The following is a 22623-nucleotide window of genomic DNA, read 5'->3' on the forward strand; positions in this document are numbered from 1 at the left end:
GTATTACTTTATCCTTTGGATGGTGAGGTGGAGTGAGTGGTTGTGATTGTGAACATGTGCAGAAATGTATGGGCAGTAATTCTATGCTCATTATTAGGATATACTGCATGTAGTTCTGGCTGACATGACATAAGAGGCTACTTTATGTGAGAGTGAATAAACAAAATCTCAGTACATGAATACAGCACTGAATCATAAATAATAAAAAAAAAAAGTCTATGCAAACTATCCTCATTTTTCCCCTTCTGTACAATATATATATTTTTTATCCATAGTTAGATTTTTTTTCCTTTTTACAGAGTGGGGCTGGGTTACATTTTCATAGAATTGGACTACAGTGAAAAGTTATTTTCTTCTTACGTAGACAGAAATGGCAACTTTTGAAACAGGCCATGATAAACTGTCATGGTAATAGAAACTATATCTTTTCACTTTTAAAGTAAATATATGTACAGCATACATCATATACACAAAGATGGAGTGTGGCCTGTCATTGGCTCCGTCTCCCATTGTCTTTGTCGTTGCTTGTTTGAACAACTTGAGTGAACACTCCAAATCTGTAGAACACTGGTCCCAAATGCTTCTCCTTTGGTCGTTTAAGGCAAAGAGGGAATACATGGGATATGAAGCAGAGCACAGTATCCATGCAGTTTAGACTCAGGGATTACAAGGCAGACACAAAAGTGCAAGGAAAGGTAACGCAGACTGTTTAATTATACACCGTTTCTCAAGTCGGGTCCGGGGCCCACCTATTCTTTATACCTTTGGGACCATTTGGTTAATTCCATTTGTACACAGGCCCATAATAGTCCATTTGAACCCCCTGGTGGTGCCTGAATCCGACGTTGCGAACCAGTGATTTAATCTCAGTTGAAAAAATAATATCTTCAACCTGTGTGTGTTAAAATGTTGACCAAAGGAACACCTGACAAGTTGAGCATTTGTTTAATCTTCCCATTATCGATTAATTACCTATGCAAATTACCAACGGCTGTTGTCAAACAGCTATTCAATGGATTTGCAAAAACTGGGTGGACATGATGATCTTGGGCAAAGAAAGAATTGATTGATTAAACGTGCAGATTGGCCAAAATGCGGCACAACTGAAAAAGAGTGAATGAACCATAAGAAAGTGCGTAAATGTGTCGAAAAGCCCAGTCTATGGGGGTTTGAGGCAACTTTGCATTTGATAGTGTCTTTTTCTTTCAGCAGATAATGCGTGAATAAAAAATAAATAAAGAATAGGCCTATACAAAAGTTTAAAACAAAACAAAATAAAACAAAAAACCAGAAGAAAGCCCCACACCCCAACACACATTATGACAACAAATTATATAATAACAGGCCATTGAGCATGTTCTTTCTTCTCGCACGGTCCAATAAGGGACATTACATCTGATATTACCTATTGTCCATTTCGGCTCACAGCTGCACTGGGTAAACCCTCTGTTGGAAAACGTATTTCCTGAGGGCTCCAGCGCTTATTTGCGCCCTCCCTCTGGCTCTACGGCACGCCATCGATCAGGGATCACACACACAAACACACACACACACACACACACACACACACACACACACACACACACACACACACGACAACTGTGGGTCATTGTTTAGATTCTGTAGAAAATTGTCTTTCTCAGTTGGTTTCATTCCAGGATTGTCTATCCATCCCGGCAGGTGGTACATCTTGAAGGAAAAGGCTTGCTTGTGTGTGAGTCTGTGTGCACGTTTTAATACCTTCCAGTTCCACCACAGCAACGCTCCACTGTGTCTCCCTGCCCGGCCACTACAGATGTGCCAACCCTTTTATACTTCATACATTTGTCTCCAGTCCGTTCATGTCAACGTTGCACTGGTCCTTGTTCTCTCGGTGCTCTCTCTTGTGCTGGGCCCCGTGGTGCTTTTTCTTTGCTGCGGGCCGCACGCCTTCCTCCAGCTGCATCAGGCGAGCCACTTCCGGGGACACCTGGTGGAGCCCGTGTTGAGGCGGCTGATAGCAGCCGTTGGTCTGGTTCTGGTAGCTCATCATCTGCTGGATGCTGATCATTGGCTTGGTCTCACAGATAAGTGGCACCTGCACGGCGGACGCAACGCAAACAGTACATCAGAGTTAGTTTCAGCGGTCATCAATATGTCTGTACACAGACAAACAGTACATCAGAGTTAGTTTCAGCAGTCGTCAATATGTCTGTACACAGACAAACAGTACATCAGAGTTAGTTTCAGCGGTCATCAATATGTCTGTACACAGACAAACAGTACATCAGAGTTAGTTTCAGCGGTCATCAATATGTCTGTACACAGACAAACAGTACATCAGAGTTAGTTTCAGCGGTCATCAATATGTCTTTACACAGACAAACAGTACATCAGAGTTAGTTTCAGCGGTCATCAATATGTCTGTACACAGACTAAATGTGTCGGAGTCAAGGACTTTGTCTTCTCTGTGGCAAATGTTTTATTTTCTGTTTCACTCACCATTATAATGTTCTTAATTTGATCACAATACCCAAATACTGAATGTCAACAAGCTGACTTTTTAGAATATGTATGACAGTGATTTTACTACGACACTATGGCACATTATGAGTCCACTACTAGTATTAGTGGTCACTGGTTCTCAAATGTTTTATTTGCAAGGACCCACATAACTCTGAGAGTGTAAAAACGAAACAAAATTAACTCTGTTTCTGGTAATACTCATTTTGTATGTCTGTGGCAAAAAATTAATTTTGACAAAAAGCCAGCATGGGAATGACCTCTGGTTAATTTGGATTCAACGGTGCAAAAGACAACATTCAGCTACTTGATGTCACATTTTTACAACACCTCTCACCTGTTCTCCTTCCTTGATAAAGTCTTTTCTACAAATATGAGCCATGATCCCTGTGGCCAAGGCATCACCCATCACATTCACCATGGTTCTGAATCGATCCCTGGAATAAAAAAATTATGGTTATTGGTTGTATCAAAATAATGAAAATATAAATATAATTACAGCCATGCCCCTTTAGCAATTGATTATGCATTCATTGAATTATTGCAATGTCCAGTTTCCTTTGAAGCCACAATTCAAGACCTATTTTAATAAATACAACTTCATTTTAAACAATCTGTATGGTGGCTGGAAGTGGTTTCCCCAATTTTTCATTGAGACAGTTTAGTAGGTTAGGTACGACACTGACTGGTTGACAATGTCAGTAAAGTTATTTGAAGCAGACAGTGCACCAGTTTGGACACTAGGGCCCGTTTTCCACCAAAATAACTTTGGTCTAGAACTGGTTCCGTTCTAGATTCTTGGAACCTTGGTGCTTTCATAGAACCGGGCACCGGCGGCCATTTTTTTCTTTTCTGGTTCTGAACCAATTCATTTTCAGTGGAAACGCTCTGCACTGGTTCAATATGGCTGGAAGAAATACTGAACCACTTCAACCCTGGTGGAAACGGGGCGGTGTGCTGATATTTTAATTGTAGTTCAGAGTCAGACATCATTCCAAATAGCTCTATTCATCATTAGACATGGATGGATTATGGATTGCAGCTTTAAATGCAGCACAATAACTGTCATAGAACTCAAATACAAAAAGTATTGGCACACACATTCCAATAACCTCAAGGGCAGCTTATTTTTGTGTGGACTATTAATCATGCAATACATAAGCATTGGCAACAGCAACAACATGACAGCCATGTCCTGCACTGAAGGCATGCTATGCATAACAATGTATTTCCATTGCTTGATTGAATGTTCCATCAGTGGGATGGATTTACAGTACTTACAGCGCCCAGTCGACCGCAATGATCAGAGTGATGTCATCGGTGGGCAGGCCCACAGAGGTCAGCACTATCACCATGGTGACTAGACCCGCCTGAGGGATCCCAGCAGCACCGATGCTGGCTGCGGTGGCAGTGATACTGGCAGAGATCAAGTGACATGGAGCATAACGTTAGTTCAGACAGGGCACTTACAGTATAGTCAATATGCGATCATCATACCAGCATCAGCATGGCAATAGGCTCTATGCACTGGCTGTATAATATTTGTTTAGTATAGATTACTAGAGATTCTCAAACAAATATGGGTCCATTTGGTTCCATTTCTACACTCTCATCAGTATCCTAGTGTCAGTTTCATGGTCAGTATCCTGCTGTCAGTTTCATGGTCAGTATCCTGCTGTCAGTTTCATGGTCAGTATCCCTGTGTCATTGTCAGTGTCCTGGTGTCAGTATCCTAACCATAACCCCACCCTGAATCTTTTTCTAAAGCACAGATGGAGTTTTTCCTCCCAGTCAGACGGCACCAGAACGGCAATGGAAGGGAAATGATTATGATCCTGGCGTGATAAGGGAAATGAGTAATACAGGTCATATGGGTTTTACCATCAGGAGGGATTATAAGCCACTGTACGGCAGACTGCAGACCATGAGGACTGCTTAATGTTATTACACAAACATCACATCACAGGGAGGGATGGAGAGTTGTTGTCAGATATAATGTTGCGTTCGGACATCAAAAGTAGCAGATCCACAAGCTGGAAACACAGCGTGAAGCGACGCATTTTGAGCTTGTGTATAGATCTTCTACTTTTGCAATTTGAATCCTGAAATGTAACCGTTTTGGAGTATTTCCATTTTTCGAAATACCTTTTCACTTCTACTCCACTACAGTGCATCTCAGAGGCAAATATTATACTTGTATTATATTATATATGTTTGAAAGCTTAGAATTACCTTTCAGGTTTTCCTTACAAAACCCATGTTCTACAGTAGGCCTATATTTGAGGATTCAACTCTTTTTTGCAAATACATTTGTACCAAATAGCACCTTGTTGGGGATTTTAACCTCCAGCCAAACAGACATGCACTCCTTTCCCTCTTTCTTCTCTCCTTTTTCTACATTTACAACTATGTCTTCTTTCCTATGTTTACGGATGGGAGGAAGGGTTTTCTGTGTCCACGATGTTATGGCTGGCTCTGGGGCCATAACGAAGATTTTCTTTTTTTACATAGTTGAATAATAGTAATTAAAGAATTGAAGTTTCCAAATGAAATTGGCAGGGAAACATGCTGCCCAAAACTTCAAAGCAAAACAAAGAAATTAACAAGACTTCTCTCCTGCGGCCGCCCCTGCAGCCTGTGGACAAAAGCAGATCTGTGGTGCTGTGAGAGCAGGTCTCTTAAATAGTGTTTGGAGAGACAATGGCCAGGTGTCTCCCCTTCAACTAATCATCTCTGGCTCCGCCCTCCAATCCAGCGCTGCAATGGACATGTTAAAGGCACAGCCACACACACACAGAACCCCATAGTAGACTCGGCCCAGTGGGCCGCCCCAACGAGATCAGTAAAAAATCCTTCGGCTCACCTTATGGTGATGATCTGGCCAAAGTCCAGCTCGTAGTTGTTGACCTGGGCTATGAAGATGGCTGCCACGGCCTCGTAAAGCGCGGTGCCGTCCATGTTGATGGTGGCCCCCACAGGCAGCACGAAGCGGATGATGCGTCGGTCAATGTGGTTGTTCTCCAGGAGGCACTTGAAGGTTATAGGCAGAGTAGCAGAGCTGTGGGCGGAGGGGGCACAGTCAGTGCTGTGGTGGTATACTCTCAGAGCTGACATGCATGCTTTCAAGTAAAAGTAGTGATCCCACAAAATGTAAAAGATACTCGATCCACACACTGAAAAAGTCCTGTATTCAAAAATGTACTTGAGTAAAAGTACAAAGGTATTGGCATTAAAGAAATACTTAATTAATGTGCCAAAGTAGAAGTACTCAAATGTGTATACAGTGGTTAAATATGGCACGTGTGCTTGTAGATCTGCTATTTTTTTATATCCCAAGTATAAAAAAGTTACTTTCCACCGCTGTGTGGGGGAATGGAGCATGGTCAGCCCTTTGGTCAGCCCTATACTGTAACAACGCTATTCAACATGCTGAACGTTCTTCAGTCATCTGCTGGAATAAGTGGCCTTGTAACATCCCAAGTAATTAGAATATTTAGTAAAAGTTCATTTTTTTGAAATTACAAACTACATAAAGTGGCCTTTACCAGATTGTAGCAATGTGCAGAAAGCGGGGATTGAACCCGGGCCTCCCACTCACCAGACCAAACACGCAACCTGTCGTGCCAATAGAGCGTCGCAGTCCCGCCCCCTCGAGAGACCCGGAAAAGAAATCCCCGTTCATTTTCCCCATAGACTTTTCAGAAAGTATTTATTTAAAGACGTTTACGCCGCGGACAAAGCCAACTCTTGTCGTGACCAATCACGACAACAAGCACAATTTTTCGGGCCAAACAAAGAATTAGAAAGTAGGAAAAAACGGCAGGTTACAACACTTTTTGTTGTTGTTTTTCTTCTTTGTAATTATTTGTTTGGTCCAAAATATTGTGTGTTGTCATGATTTGTCACGTCAAGAGTTGGCTTCGTACGACGCTTAAAAGGAGGGACTGAGATGCTCTATAGGGCTGAGCCCGATTGGCAGGGCTGTTGCAGGCTGGGTCTTGGCTGGGGGCTACACAGGCACTACTCCTACAACTGAGTCCTGGAGGGAATGTGGTGAACAGAACGGTAACCATACGCATATCTTTTGGACGTGTTGATAGGTATTTTTCATTTGTAGATCTGTTATTTGGCGAATGAAGCTCATGTTGCCCTGTGACTTACATTTTATGCACTGTGTCCCACTCATTTCGGCCCCAGCGTTTAGACAGTAATACTTCTCCCCTAGCCAGCGTGGGTAGATAAGAATTGTTTTGTTTCCGATTGCCATAACACCCAGCCTCTGTGAAACAACATGTTTTTTCCCTTAGTTAGTATTCTCTCTAGCAGACTTGTATTATACTAACGTGACGATATGCCTTGTCCCCCGGTTACACTAACTGATATTCATATCCGGACTATCTCTGCCCCGTGAGATAGTTTCTGAATGCAATATTCAGTGACGTCTTGCATTATCTGATTGAACCTCCCTCCAAGTTCTGCTTGTGCACTGTCTTTCTTCCTTGTGTCGGTCAATTCATTCTAAGGTATTTTGGTTAACTCTGTTATACTCTGACTTTTACTCATTATAGTCTAAAAGGTTTTTATAACCATTTCTGTAAGGTTACAAGCACTCTGCTTCTATTTTGGTGAAGAGTATTTAGGGTAATTAGATTACTTTCAAAAGTATTTATACAGTTCCGGAGCTCCAAGCTCTGCTATCGATGCTAATATATATTTATTACATACAGTCCTTATAGTCTCTAAAGTATTTGATAGAAATATTTCTATCACATGTCCTAAGTTACAGCAATTCTGGAATACTGTTTTTAATGACATTAATGTCATGAGTGTTTGACACTCAGATACCACAAGATTTCAAGACAGCTATTCTAGGAGTAGTAGCCTATCGACTGGGTTTGAAGGTAGGAAAAAGGTGTACCTCCTCCAGATATTGTTAACAGCGGCCAAAAAGACTATCACAATAAATTGGCTAGGAAAACACCCTCCAACCCACGAACAATGGCTGAATAAAATAAAATAAATTAGAGACATGGAAGAAATTACTTATTTGGTGAAGCTACAAAATGAGCAATTTATTAAGAAATGGACGCCCTTCGCACGCATCGAGATTTAACATTACCAAGATGTATTTCTACAAAGAGATTATGAATGTTTAATGTGATATATGATTGTACAATATGTGGGTAGATAGAAAAGAATATGTATGGTACGTTCTGTAACTCGCATATACAGTACTATTTATCATTGTCTTTGATTGATGACACCCCCCCTTCCTCTTTCCTTTTCTTTTCTCTCTTTTTTCCTTCCATGTCTGTTGACTGAACTACTCGATACATTTCTTCACTTTATTATTATTATTATTGTTACTTGTGTATAAAGTGTATTGTTTACCCCGGCAATGACAATAAAAAAAACTTTTCAAATGGCCGAAATGTAGTTTGTAATAATAATCAAAATCTACAAAGACTCAATTAAAGTACAAATACCTCAACATCTAAGTAAATGTACTTAGTTACTATTCACCACTGCAAAAAAGGTCAATGTCTAAAATTGACATCAAAAGGGCAAACATTATGAGAGGCAGAGAGAGAGAGAAAGAGAGGCCCAATCCCAATCCGCTCCCTTGCTGATTCAATGACTTAGCTGCGCGACTTAGCTGCGCGTTCATGTGAAGTCTGCGAGGGCTTGAGAGATGTCCCATTTGAAATCGGTAAGTCAGTGAGGGCTCAGCCCCGCCCCTTTATGTGCCCTTTGCCAAAGTCAGCATCGATGCTGACTTTGGCAAAGAGTGCATTATTTGTCAATGGGACCCGGCAACTACTGGCGCTAGAGGCGATAGCAGGAGAACAGGCCATGGTCGAAAAGTGGGTGGAGGAACGTCGGCTGAAAAGATAAAAATAATTCATCTTTGGGCGACGTCGTCCGGCGATAGTGGGTGATTGGGCGATAGCCAATGAAATTCAAGCGATGCTCGCCGTTGGTCTCCCGCTGTTAAAACATACTGTTACAGCTGACGTGACTAAAGTCAATGAGGGTTCAGGGCTCAGGGCTTGAGGGAGGCAATTCCAATTGGGATTGGGCCAGAGAGAGAGAGAGAGATCGAGAGAGAGAGAGAGCATGCGCCTATGTGTATTTACATTTAGATTGAGCCTTTATTATAATTATATGCTCTATTCTGCAGGGAACTGAGAATGCTGTGCTCAAGGGCGCACATATACTCAAGGGGTTAATATGCTGCATTACTATGTGGGTGTATAGTGTAAGTGTGTGCAAGTCCCACACGTCATTCGCTGATGTGGCAGTCAAATTGGGCGGACTACTTCCTCTGCATATGGTTTGATGGATAAAATTGATATGTTGTTTACATGTCATGTCAAGCTGGACAATCTTCCATATCATCCTTAACTTTGGCCCAGCCCGTGTTCATATTAGGTCATTCTTATTTTGTCACCCTTACTCTCCCATATCATCATTTACCCATGGCCTAGGTCCTGTTTCGATGTTTGCACCATGTTTATGACAACATCATCCTATTAATGTCATGTCACCATGCACGTGCCTAATCATCTCAGCCCTTATTATCCTTTATATTATTTTATCATATTTATATTATGGATTTCCTGACGCCAGGTTCAGATGTACTGTCTCTATTAACTTTCCCCAGTCAGTAAACTCGCAATACTATTACTGAGAGGCCTGTTTTGATTTTAGCCTACATGTACTTGGCCTTGGCCAGTAGATAACAACTCTTGGAAGGAGATCAGCTAGAGTTTTTGTAGGGAAAGAGAGTTATCGGGTCACGATGACAATAGCTTCATGCCCTCTCGGCATGCCCTCCCAACGTGGGACGCTCCTCCAATCACAATAGACGGACAACATTGCGTCATTTTGACTATAATTGTATTACTAACGGCCAGAAGAGGAGTTCGGATCCATATTGGAACTTTTGATCACTCTAAATTATATTGTAATTGTACTGAACTTGTAATACATTTCTCTGTAAATTGAATTTATTACCTACTAAAACATTGTAAAACCTGAAACCTTTCTCAGAAGTTTCTACGTCTCCAAATTACTTACATTGTTATGGTTCAGTTCAGTGGCTGTCTTTATACATTCAGGATTTAAAGGGCAATTCACTCATTTTTAAGGTAAAGACAGCACTGCATTTGGGTTTTTTGGCTGAGCTATCGAAGTATTCATCTAGGTATCAATTTATACCTAACAATTGGTATATTCTCGCCTCCTTTAACCAATGTTACATAACTTATGTAACATGGTTCCTGGTTGTTATGTGATGTTTACTCCCACCACCACCCCCCAGCACTGTTATTTATGTTCCCCATGGGGGTTTATTGCATATCTATCTCCCTGCTCTTGTTTTATGATGGTGCAGGGAGAAAATGCTGCAGAGCCTAACGCCAAGATAAATATCATATGCATACTTGTATTCTCATTCTATAATAAATATTGGTTAAATCTATTCGTGAGTTGTCTGACTGAACTATATTTAATTTACATCAGCAATCAGCAAGCACATACATTAACAAAACAGGTGTACAATTAGATTTAATTAGGCCTATTCTTTCTTTGGTGTGATAAAAAATGTACGTGTGGTCGGAAACAAGACATTTTAATTTGAGTCATTGGAGAGAAACACTGATGATATGCAGGTATCTAATAATAAGTAATTGGGCTGACCAAGATAACAGCTGTATACAGTAGGCTATACTTACTGTAGCAGCTTAGCAGGCTGAAATAGTGAATTAATCATGCATGTGAGCTTTAGTTTATGCATTATTCATATGAACTACATTAGTTCTCCGACTCTATCTTGCTCCGAATTGCTACTGTTAAGGTTTTTTTGCACTCTTTGGAGAGTCTTCTGCTGCACGTATGTAGATTCTGTACTGTAGCCCAGGGGTTCTCAACATTTTTTGGCTGGGGACCCCCGAAAACCACCACCAATACAAATTGACCACTACAATAACCTTAATAATAGTGAGAATACATCATAAATAAATACTGAAACCAGATATAATCAAAGTTTTTGCATGGACTATGTGAACTCTAGATTTACATTTTAATTTTTAATTGCAGCCATTCAGCATTTTTGTTTTATTTTGGGGACCCCCAAAATAATTTGGCGACCCCCTGACTCTTCTGATTGGCCGGGCCCTAAACCTGCCCTCTTCTGATTGGCCGTGCCTTAAACCTGCCCTGTTCTGATTGGCTGGGCCCTAAACCTGCCCTCTTCTGATTAGCCAGGCCCAAAAACCTGCCCTCTTCTGATTGGCCGGGCCCTAAACCTGCCCTCTTCTGATTGGCGGGGCCCTAAACCTGCCCTCTTCTGATTGGCCAGGCCCTAAACCTGCCCTGTTCTGATTGGCCGGGCCCATAAATCTGCCCTCTTCCCAGAGGGGTCGCGACCCATGGTTTGAGAACCCCTACTGTAGCCTACTGTATTTTCTTCTTTTTCCAATACTAACTTATCAATATAGGTATATATAAGGTATATGCACGTGACATCATCACCATACCCAGAGGTTTTGCGGGAATGCCTACTGAGTGGCACAAATCTACTTTCTGGCCTTGACAGTCCATACATCCAAACAGAAAAATCCTATCTGATTGCATTAAACGACGTTAAACTCACTTTGCCATTCACTTTGCCACTCACTTTATGCATGCGCATAGCTTTTATAATATATTGATAGTTTTTTCTGACAACCACATGAGATCATTAAAACATGATCTACACTTAAACTGTGTTTAAAACTAGACTAACAGGTGACTAAAATATGACTAAAACCAAAGGAAATTGTATTGGAAAGACTAAAACCAAATGAAAATGTGCTGTGTGTTCACCTGGACGAGGTGGCCAGCGATATGAGCAGGGCCTGCAGGATGCCCCTGATGTAGACGATGGGGCTCTTCTTGGTGATGAAGAAGTACATGGCGGGCAGGATGAAGAGGCCGTGCAGTATCAGCCCCATCACCACCGTGATGGCGTAGAAGCCCAGCTTCTTCCCCATGGCCGAAGGGTCGTCCATCTCCAGGATCTTCCCCGCCACCAGGAACACAATCCCAAACGGGAAATACCTTGGGAATGGCCGGGACACGTGTCGTTAAAGCCAGTGGGTGGAAAAAGTACTCGTTTTTTTTACTTAAGGGAAAGTACAAATACTGCAATTTTAGAAATACGTCCGGTTTATCAGCATCAAAATGTACTTAAAGGAGAATTCCATGCTAGAATGCTTTTTTATCTTTCTTACCTTTCTTTGTAGGTCCAGGTGTTTTTTTGTGCAAAAACTCCTTATTGGCTATTTTCCCTAACATAACCCTTCAATGAATTGCATTGAATGGGAATTGAATGGGGCTATGGGGTGTTACGCTTATTTCCATCGAAAGAAGTAGTAAAGTGTGCCGCTTGGGATATTATTTACATTATGAAGAGAGGATATATACAAAGAAATTATAATTTTGAGCGATGGAAATAAGCAAATTAGCACAACACCCCATAGCCCCATTCAATTCCCATTCAATGCAATTAATTTAGGGCTTATGGTAGGGGAAATAGCCAATAAGGAGCTTTTGCACAAAATAACACCTGGACCTCTAATTATGCAGAATGTCTCATTTCATATATTTAAAATGTATAAACATCTTTTGAAAATATCAGATCTAAAAGCTCACATTGTGACGCATTGTGAGCTTGTAGATCTTGTAGATCTGCTATTTTCAAACGACTGAAATGTATATAGAGCTGAAATGGTTTATGTAATAGTTTTTGAAAAAAACAAATCTAGGTAACTAGTACCTAAAGTTTTCAAATAAATGTAGTGGAGTAAAAATACAATATTTGGATCTGAAATGTAGTGGAGCACAAGTAATAGTATTAAAAATTGGAAATATCCAAATAAAGTACAAATACCTCCAATAGTACTTATGTAAATGTACTTAGTTACTTTCCACCACTGGTTATAGCAACATACTTGGTCGACTCTAGTTGTTGTGCATGTTGATGTTGTACAGTTGCAGCTATAGGAGCCAGTGTATTGAAACTAGGGCTGCAACTATCCATTATTTTATTTTCTTCAAATAATTAGGATGATCGACTGTATCAACTGTTGATATGTTGATATACTGTATCACCAAATAGGAGTGAAAACATTCGAATGGATTTTTTTATAATTGATTAAATTGTCTGATTAATCCTTTGTTATACTTTGTCCTACAACAGTGTCATGCAAAATAGCAAAAATAGCTGACATACAAGCTCACAACATTAGCGTTGTGAGCTTGCAAAAAAGGTAAAAATACGTTAAAATGAATAATAAATATTTGTTTTTTATAATCATTGATATTAATTAGTTACGTTTGATTAACTGTTGCACGTGCACCCTTGAAACCTTGTATATCCATAACATAAACCATTGCTTTTCAGGAAATGGAAAAAGCAACCTGTATTCTAAATGAATGGATCCAATGTAGTTATTATCAGAACCATCTAATAGAAGAGTTACGATATAGAGGGGACAGAAACCGAGCACTCGAGCGCTGTTCATGCAGCCCTGAACTGAGCCAAGCTGGAGTTGGAAATACATTGTTTTCAACGAAGGCAGCGCAAACAAGAGCTATTTTAAGCATGTGTGCAACATGACAACCAGAGGCGTATCTACAATAAGGCGAGGACAGGCGGAATCCATTTTCTGCCTGGCCAAAATCCATACACTAGGACAAAAACAAGACCTGAGAACTATTAGTGGACAGCGGATTGGCCGTTGCACGTATAGAGCACTACCCTCAATCACCCATGCGAATGTATATGCATTCCTTTTAGACTTTGTATCCTACTGTCTGGCAGGTCTCTTTAAAAAACCTTTGTGATTGTGCGCGGGACGACGACAATTAACACATCATGCATGCCCAAAATGTAATTCTTGCCTGCCCAAAATGTAATTCTTGGAAACGCCACTGATGACTGTTTTTTTAAATAATCTTTTTTGTGGCTTTCGTCTTTATTTTTATATGGAGGGACAGACAGTAGGCTGACAGGAAATGGGGAGAGAGATGGGGGGAAGACATGCAGTAAAGGCCGTCGGGATCGGGAGTCGAACCCGCGGCACACTGCCAGACTGGGTTACCAGCCAAGGTGCCTGGACCGCTGAGCCACGGCCCAGGCCGATGACAACTGTTTTAAAGTATTGTACAGTAACAACTAAAGTCTCTTTAATGTTTATGTTGTACTATTACTACAAAACAATCTAAAATAAAGGAATTTAAGATCATTAAAGCTGGGCTGAATCCAATGCATTTCTGCCTACTTCCGGTCCAGGACCAGTTGGTTGTCCCCACGCTCAATAGAAGTCTATGTAGGAGAGCTGCCATTGGACTGGCCCCATGAAGTGAACGCAGTTTGCGTAACTCTGTCTATATCTAAGGCTCTGCTTATTATGTAGTTATTATACGCTCTGGGTAATATTTTCATTCAATATTAATGTATTTATTAAAAAGCGCCGGGAAGGAAATGCACACAGGAATAAAGAGATCACACTATAGCCATGTCTTATAGGTCTTGTTTGCATATAAGAGCCTTCATTAAAAGATGGAGGGCTGAAAGCAGTATGGCAACGTTTCAGTCCATGCAGGGACTATGGTCAGTCTGGGCAGATCGATCTTTTAATGAAGGCTTTTATATGCAAATAGCATCTCTTTATTATTCCTGTGTGGGAGTCCTTCCCTGCTCTATTGTGACTTTTCGACTAAACACCTACAGACATACTGAAGCATTTTAAAACTTTAAAACTTTTGGTAATCATATGCAAACATTTTCAAAGATTGTTGCTACTGTCACAACACTGTAACAATAAAGTATAAAACAGGCCATTCATTTATGAAAAAACATAAAAGGATGATGGACATACAAGGTTTCTGCCCAACGCAAAAAATTGCATAATGCTCTTAATCCAGAGCCACTAACAGTAAGACAGTGCCTCAGTATTCTAGGATCATTGGGTAAACCAAGAACCAATCATATAAACATTATAATAATTGTAACTATACAAACTATAGTATGTCAGGTCAACAAATTAAACTGGCATCTGTCTAACGTGCAGAAATGCCTACAGCAACCTGATCGGTTCAGTGGAGAAGAATCATAATTATGCGTTGTGTGAATAAGCCAGCAAAAAAGACAGGCAGAGGGGTAGAATTAATGCATAGCCAAGATGTATAATGTACATGCTATTTTGATCTTCTAACTATGTTAATGTTCTTCTCCACGCTGTTGAGAAGGCTTGAATTTAAGTGGTATTACACAGCAAGTGCATGTGAGGAAAGGACACATTTTCATTTGAAAGGCTACCTTCGGCCTAACCAAAATAATGTTCACACCTTGTGTGGAGAAAATGTAGTGTCAAGTCACAGTGTGTGAGTGAAGAAGAGTGAGGAGGGCCTTCACCTTCCTGGCCTTACCAGATGACAATGGCGACTATCTTTAGAACAGCCTCGTTCACACTCTGACAGAAATTGACCAACGCGGTGCCATTAGGCCCCATTCTGCCCAGCATTATACCTGAAAAGACACAACACAGCAAATGGTGGTGTGATTGGACGTAAAAAAAAAACATTTTGATTGCGGTCAAGCACAAATCGTTGCTCTCGGGTGGAGAGCTACAAAGGTTATGATTATACCGTATGATTAAGGACTGACATGTATCTGATTGAGCAGTAAATACATTTGTTGATTCACTCTCATCTGCATAAGAACTTACTGATACACCTGACAACCGCATTATCAGATAGACTGACACACCTGTGCACCAAGATGCAAGATGTATCTGTTGTTTCCCCACTCTGTCTGTCTGTTCATTCCCATTTCTCATATGCTCTATGTCTATGTATCCACACTCACACCATACGGTCGCAATAAACATCAGAACTTGCTGTGTGCAACTGCCTGGTACTGTAAATATTGTTCTGCGCGCTCACAACTCAACTGAGCCATCATCACTCACCAATCCTCAGCTGAACCACACACAAACACACACACACACGTGTCACACGCACGCACGCACGCACGCACGCACACACACGCACACGCACACGCACACACACACACACACACACACACACACACACACACACACACACACACACACACACACACACACCGTCAGAGTTAAGTGAGGTAAGTTTCTTTGGTTAAAATAAGTATTCATTGCTATAGAGTGTTTGTTCAGTAACAGGGACTCCATGTCTCCCCAACTTTTTATTAAACAGAAAATGCAGATCAGGATACCAATTTTATCCAATCGGGATAGAGAACTCAGTCTGATTTTTAAAAAAGTGGAATTGTACGTGATGACACAATTATGAACTTATTAGGAAAATTGGAACTGAAACACCTACATTTTGTCACCTACTGTACAGTATACCTGAAATGTATTCTGCTGGAGAGACAGGGAGACCCCTGTTATTGAACAAACACTATATATCAATGATCACTATAAAAAATATAGTGATTTAACCTTAACAAAAAAAGAGATTTGTTTTCATTTCTTTTTAAACCGAAACAATCACTGACCGTATGGGAAGCACGCTTCATCATGGCAATCTGCCTGTTAGATTTTTACATGTATTTTGTGTGCAAATTAATGGAAAAGTTGTCCTACTTGTGGGACCAGATGAGTGGTTCTCAACCCCCAGCTTGATATGCATTAGGCCCCCATTTGATTCTACACTGTAGAATCCTCAGGCTTTGTTTAACTCTGAGTGAACACATTGAAACCAAATTGGAACCACATGGTTCCATTTAATTACACTCTCAGAGTTACAGATCGTTACGGGTCTATTTATTTGGCCCCCATGTTGGTCCCTGAGCTGATCTTAGATGTAAGGGCTCTCCTGCTGATCATGCAGTCCTCAAATGTATAAGAGAAAAAAGTTGTTTTGCATGCTGTGCGTGCGTGCCTGCCTGCCTGCGTGCCTGCCTGCCTGCGTGCGTGCCTGCCTGCCTGCCTGCGTGCGTGTAGATCAGTGAGTTCACGTCCTGACCTCACACCACATCGTTCTGGCCTCACACTACCACAGTCTGACATCGTCCAAAACAAACAGCTCAATACAAATATAGCCTACTGAAAATGAGAAACAGTATGATAGAGGAGAGGAGATGTGATCAAAATCAATATGGATGATCTAGATAGATTCTCCCAGGGAGCATGTGTTGGAACCACCAAGCAATCAACATTCTGTGTTTACACCCCTGTGTGAGACATAAGATAACATTATGTTGCAACGGACAACTCGTTGCAACATGACGTAGATCGGCTGTTTTTGGCAAATGTTCCCCCCAGGATTAAATTGTGTGCTACAGAGCTAAATAACAACCAATCGGTGGACAGAGAACATTTAGAGTACACATTTACATGGTTGCTCTCAAGATAACTAATGTTTGTACAGTATTAATTAGCCATCCTCTGGGTTTGCACAGGCCAGGGGGGGGGGGGGGCAGTGCCCATTATGTGGAGCAGGCCTCTTACCCATGGTGGCAGAGAAGATGACAATCCCCAGCACGTTCATGCCCTCGCTGGTGCCAGGAGACGTGCGCATGATGACGTCGGGCGGTGGAGTCAGATCCAGGGAGAAGTTCTGGATGTCGGAGCCGTTGTCGTCCTGGATGCCGTAGACGAACAGCCGCCGCGTGGTCTCGTCCATCAGCTGAGACACCGTGGGCTTGGCGATGGGAACCGGGATGCTCTGGGTACGATACTGCAATGCCAAGCACAGCAATGATATCAGTACTGTCCATGTCTGTGTATACTATTACTGTGTGTATTCTGTATGTATTCTGTATGTATTCTGTGTGTGTGCGTGCGTGCGTGCGTGCGTATGCATGTATTCACTTACTCCTGCGTTATAGGTTCTTTCCCTATCCATGCTAAATTATTGCCAAAATGTATATACTATTTTCAAACAATCCCATTACCACTTCCAAGTATCTTTTTTGATCATTTAACTAAACTATTTAGCAGATTTGTTTGGAACGGAAGGAAATCTAGACTTCGCTTCAATTTGCTATATCTGCCTTATGAAAGAGGGGGACTCCAGATGCCTAACCTTAGATGGTATTACATGGCAGCTCAGCTGACGGGTGCATCGTATTATTTTAAAAACACCTCACCCCCAATATGGGTAAACATCTAACAAGAATCCATCCCAGATTTACCACTACACTATCCCAGTTCACTCCCATATGGGGCAATGACCAGTTTGTACCTGCCAAAAATTATGGAGGTTTTAAGCTATGGAACAACAAAGGTATCAAGAAAATAATGGACCTTTATACTGATGGAGTGATGCTCTCATTTGAACACTTATGCCAAAGATACCAAATCCCAAATAAACATTTTTTTAAATATCTACAGTTAAAAAGCTACATTTCATCAAAATATGTTCGGATAATGTATATACCACCCCTATCAATACTTGAGAAAACACTGATCTCAGAAGAGAAGGGAGGCATATCGGTATACTATAACCTGTTAGTTGACTACAGTACTGATTCAACAATAGACAAATTAAATGCTTGGAAACTAGACATTCGAGAAGACATCGATGAGACAGAGTGGAAACAGGCATGTTTAAAAGCACAAAAACAGACCATAAACACAAGGTTTAAACTACTTCAATATAAATGGTTAATGAGAATGTATATAACTCCTGTTAAACTCCATCATATGTCCGTTAGTATTCCAGATGTTTGTACTAAATGTTTAACAGAGAAAGGTACCCTATTTCATTGTATGTGGGAGTGTCCTAAAATGAAAATATTTTGGAACGTGTCTGTCGGAAATATATAGAACTACAGTTCCGCTAAACGCAAAACTCGGTATACTTGGAATATATCCAAAGAACTTTTTACAGACAACTAACCAGACAAAAATCTTGGATTTTGGACTTCTTCAAGCAAGGAGAGCGGTTGCGCTATGCTGGAAAAACACAGACGCTCCAACACTGAGGATGTGGCAAAAGGAAATTATGAACTGTATTGGACTGAAAAGACTTACGTATATAGTTAGGGGCAGACAGAATGATTTTGCCCAGCTGTGGGAGACATATATGAATACTATACAGACTATTGTTTAAGAGGAAAAGAAACAGAACTGAAAACTAAAGAACTACACAAATGTTTTTTTTCTTTTTTCTTATTTAGATACTTTTGTTTTGTACAAGTGCAAGTGCAAGTGTGTGTGAGTGAGTGAATGTACTGTATGTAATGTATGTTATAAAAAAGCCAATAAAAATATTATTGAAAAAAAAATCCATGCTAAATTATTATTAATATTATTATTATTATGGGTGACAGTAGCTGAGTGGACAGAGGTCACCGCCTCGCCCAGTAGGTGTAAAAAAGAAATCCATCCTGACCCCTACTTCCCTGGGTGCCTTATTAAAGGCAGCCAGTGCTCCTAATAATACTTAGAGAAAAGAGATGTACATTATGTGAGCCTGCCATGGCCCATTACTATTTATTTTTTGCACAGGCAGTTGCATCAGGTTTCCAGACTGAGATTATGTGCAATATTGCTATGGGCTATGGAAGTACGGATGTGAAACATGGAAAAGGCAGTCGATGTCTGTGCTGCATAATACATGACTACCGTATATGAAGAATACTCCGCTAAAAATGAAGCCGCTAGAGGTGAGGTGGTGAGGTGGTGAAGCTGTGTAGATGGAATATGATTGGACACATACTGAGGCAAGACCTCAACAATGACTGATAGCAAGTCATTGATGTCATTTCATGAGGCCCCAGCAGGGAAAAAAAGAAAAGGAACACCAAAGAGTAAGATAAGACCTCCTGGAGGTGTACCGTTGAAAAAGAAAGAAGCAAATATTCTGAAGTAAGGATTGCAACAGATGACTGTGGAAGCGTTCTGTGAAGGCCGCGAAGCGAATTATGGTTTCTTTCTTCCAATTTAGTCATATTTCCCTTGACATTGACATTCCCTTGGATTCACTTAGAAAGCCACAAGATTTGCTTACCTGTTGAAAAGTAGCTTGAACCAAGTTGGCCGGGAACATGTTGCTAGGAAAGAAAATGATGAAAATCATTAGTATCTGAAAAGATGAAAGCAGCTAAAATGTTTGACTGGTTGGGAAAGAAAGCAATTACTGAGTGTAGGCTTTAAATACTGTACATTTCAATATTTCAAATATATATTTTTATTGCAAGCTGAGGTGCTATAGTACCGCACTAGATCTGATCTTTTTTTTTATTCTTGAAAATGTGTGCAAATCTTTGAATAAAACAAGTTTTTCAGAAATCAGTTGAGATTTAGAATTAATTTATTGGGTAGAATCGACCTCATATGGGATATGGGTTAAAGAATACTATGTTAGTTCCAAGCCCCCAGAACGGCTGGCCAACGGTGAAGCCAGCGAGCATACTGATGGAAGAGAGAACTGCAGGCGGGCCTGTGCATATATATAGCATGATGAAACTCCACGCAGCTGGGCTTAACTTTGCGTTTATCCGGATGCTTCAAAAGGGGGTGGGGAGGGGGCAGCCACTGGGGAAAATTCCGGGAGGAAAACGGAAAAAGGGTGAGTTGTCCTGTTACCCCCATGCAGGAACAAGTTCCCAGCTCAATTTTCTTTAACGATACGCCAAAAGATTCACCGATTTTGATTTTTTTATAGGGTTGCCCTTGCCCAATGATACCAATTTTTTTTCTTTTTTTTTAAATTTTAATTTCATGTTGAAATATTAAAGGGTACCTCAATTTGCTATGCATTATTGTACTTTAAATATATTTTGATGAGAAATATTTTTTATGGAAATTGGGTCAAATAATTTTATTATACTCATTATACTCATAGTATATAGTGATAGTGTGACAATATTTACTGTGGGCCTATAGTGTTCTAGGGCTAATGCAATTGTCTGGGGAAAAGTGTGTAAAAGCCAATATGTTATATTCTACATGGATTTCACCACTTAAGCATTCAGCCACAGGCTAATGGATTGACACTGACCCCAATGCCCCTAATTGAACGTAAGTACATAACACACAATACCATTCCATACATACTGTTCTCATTATACTTAAAACACCCACTCACAGATGCACACGAGTGTGGGCAGGCACGGTCGTAAGTGCGCACGTGCACACACTCACACTCCCACACGCACACACACACACACACACGCACACGCACACGCCCCCCCCCCCCACACACACACATATGCTGCCATGATAAATGAGAGTCTAAAGAAGCTTTAAGAGATAAATCCAAAGCACAGCTGTGCTCTGCAAAACACACTCCCACATACATACGCACACACACACACACACACACACACACACACACACACACACACACACACACACACACACACACACACACACACACACACACACACACACACACACACACACACACACACACACACACACACACACACACACACACACACACACACACACACACTCAGAGCTTGAGTGCACAGATGATTTATGTTCATCCATGCAACAGGAAGGCTCTGTGTTTCTCTGGCCACATCAGTTGTGAATGCAGCATAAATCGCACAGATGCACTGTGGGTTTCCAAACATTTTACCTCAAGACACAAAAGAGAAATGTGGTGTCTCCCTGGAACCCAGAAATACATCATGAATACATCATGCCATATTTCAAAAGTAGTGAAAATAGCTACAAGCTCACAACGTGTTGACGACTCAACGTGGGGGGGGGGGTTAGGGAACTTAGGGGGGATATTCTTTAAAATCTTTTGATTACTATTTATTTCTTAAGAGGGGGTTAAGTTTTAAAGTTTAAAGGTATACTCATTGCTATAGAGTGTATGTTCAGTAACATGTGTCTCCCTTAATTGTCTCTCCAGCTCTTTAATAAACAGAAAATACATTTTCAGATGGGTTGCAATTTGCAATCAGGAGAGAATACCTATATATATCAGCTTAAATTTTAAACTGTAACAGTTCCAATTTTGTCTGCTCATTTAGTTCGACACAACTTCCAATGTCACCCTAATCTGTATCCTGTGTGAGTTCTCTCTCCTGAATGGATAAATCCTGACCTGAAAATGCAATTTCTGTTTACTGAAGAGCTGGAGAGACAGGGACTCTGAACAAACACTATATCAATAAAGAGTAACAGAATATAGTTATTCAGTTATTTATTACTCCCTTGACCTACCTATAAATATAACAATGTCTTTACTAGTGAGTTTGTGTGACCCAAAAATTGATCTTTGTTTGGGAAACATGGTTTGGGAAACCCTAAAAAAACGTATAAAAAATAAAGGGACCATTGTTGCAACTAGTTACTTTCCATCTCACTACACCAAATCTCTCTGCCTTTTGGCAAATGTTAGCCCAAGAATAAAGATACTGAGGTTCAATTGGTCAGTAATAGTCTGACTGTAGAGATGCCTGGCACACTAATGTCAACCTGTGCTGTTGACATTAGCCCGTAGGCGTAGACCAACTGTCACACTGACACACTTCACCCTTCTCACCAACCTCACCCCTCAGCACCAATAATTAGCTTAGCGACGCATGGTAACCCACTGGCACATGGCTCTGGGGCTTACCTTCAAGAAATGTCTGTCATGACAAAGCAAAGGCCCCCACCTTTGATCTGTCATGCAAGGAGGGGCCCACCTAGCCTGGCTAATAAGCCAGACACGAATCAGCCAGTGTGATATTAGTCTGGCTTATTAGCCAGGCTAGGGCCCACCCAGACCCCATGGTTGGGGACCACTGCCTTACCGAATGAGATCCAGCAAGGCGTCAGCGGAGCTCATGATTGGCTTGACGTTGTCCTCGTTGTCCTCCTTCTGCGCGGCGCCTCCGGGGTGGATGATGGACACCATGACGATGCCCACCACCACCGCCACGAATGTGGTCCACAAGTAGTATGAGACAGTCATGATTCCCAGGCGGCTGGAACACTTGGCATCCAGGGCAGCCAGTCCTGACATCAGACTGATGTATGGAAACAGAAACAGACACGCGCACACACGCACACACGCGCACACACACACACACACGCACACACACACACACACACACACACACACACACACACACAC

The 22623-nt window shown here is 41.2% G+C and overlaps 1 protein-coding gene across 1 annotated transcript in view; it reads right to left on the reverse strand.

Annotated features, from left to right (window-relative positions):
- Positions 1–1816: 1816 nt before the first annotated feature.
- slc1a7a (solute carrier family 1 member 7a) overlaps positions 1817–22623 on the reverse strand; it is a gene marked incomplete at both ends in the record, with an annotated part of 45076 nt that continues 24269 nt past the window's right edge. The window contains 9 exons of the mRNA XM_080778676.1: positions 1817–2077; positions 2840–2939; positions 3784–3918; positions 5366–5560; positions 11371–11604; positions 14980–15079; positions 17046–17274; positions 19552–19594; positions 22301–22516. Of these exons, the coding sequence (XP_080634802.1) occupies positions 1817–2077; positions 2840–2939; positions 3784–3918; positions 5366–5560; positions 11371–11604; positions 14980–15079; positions 17046–17274; positions 19552–19594; positions 22301–22516 (1513 nt within the window). The remainder of the gene's footprint in view (positions 2078–2839; positions 2940–3783; positions 3919–5365; positions 5561–11370; positions 11605–14979; positions 15080–17045; positions 17275–19551; positions 19595–22300; positions 22517–22623) is intronic.

Source organism: Protomyctophum bolini (assembly GCF_963924005.1).
Source record: "Protomyctophum bolini genome assembly, chromosome: 12".
NCBI classification, from domain to species: domain Eukaryota; kingdom Metazoa; phylum Chordata; class Actinopteri; order Myctophiformes; family Myctophidae; genus Protomyctophum; species Protomyctophum bolini.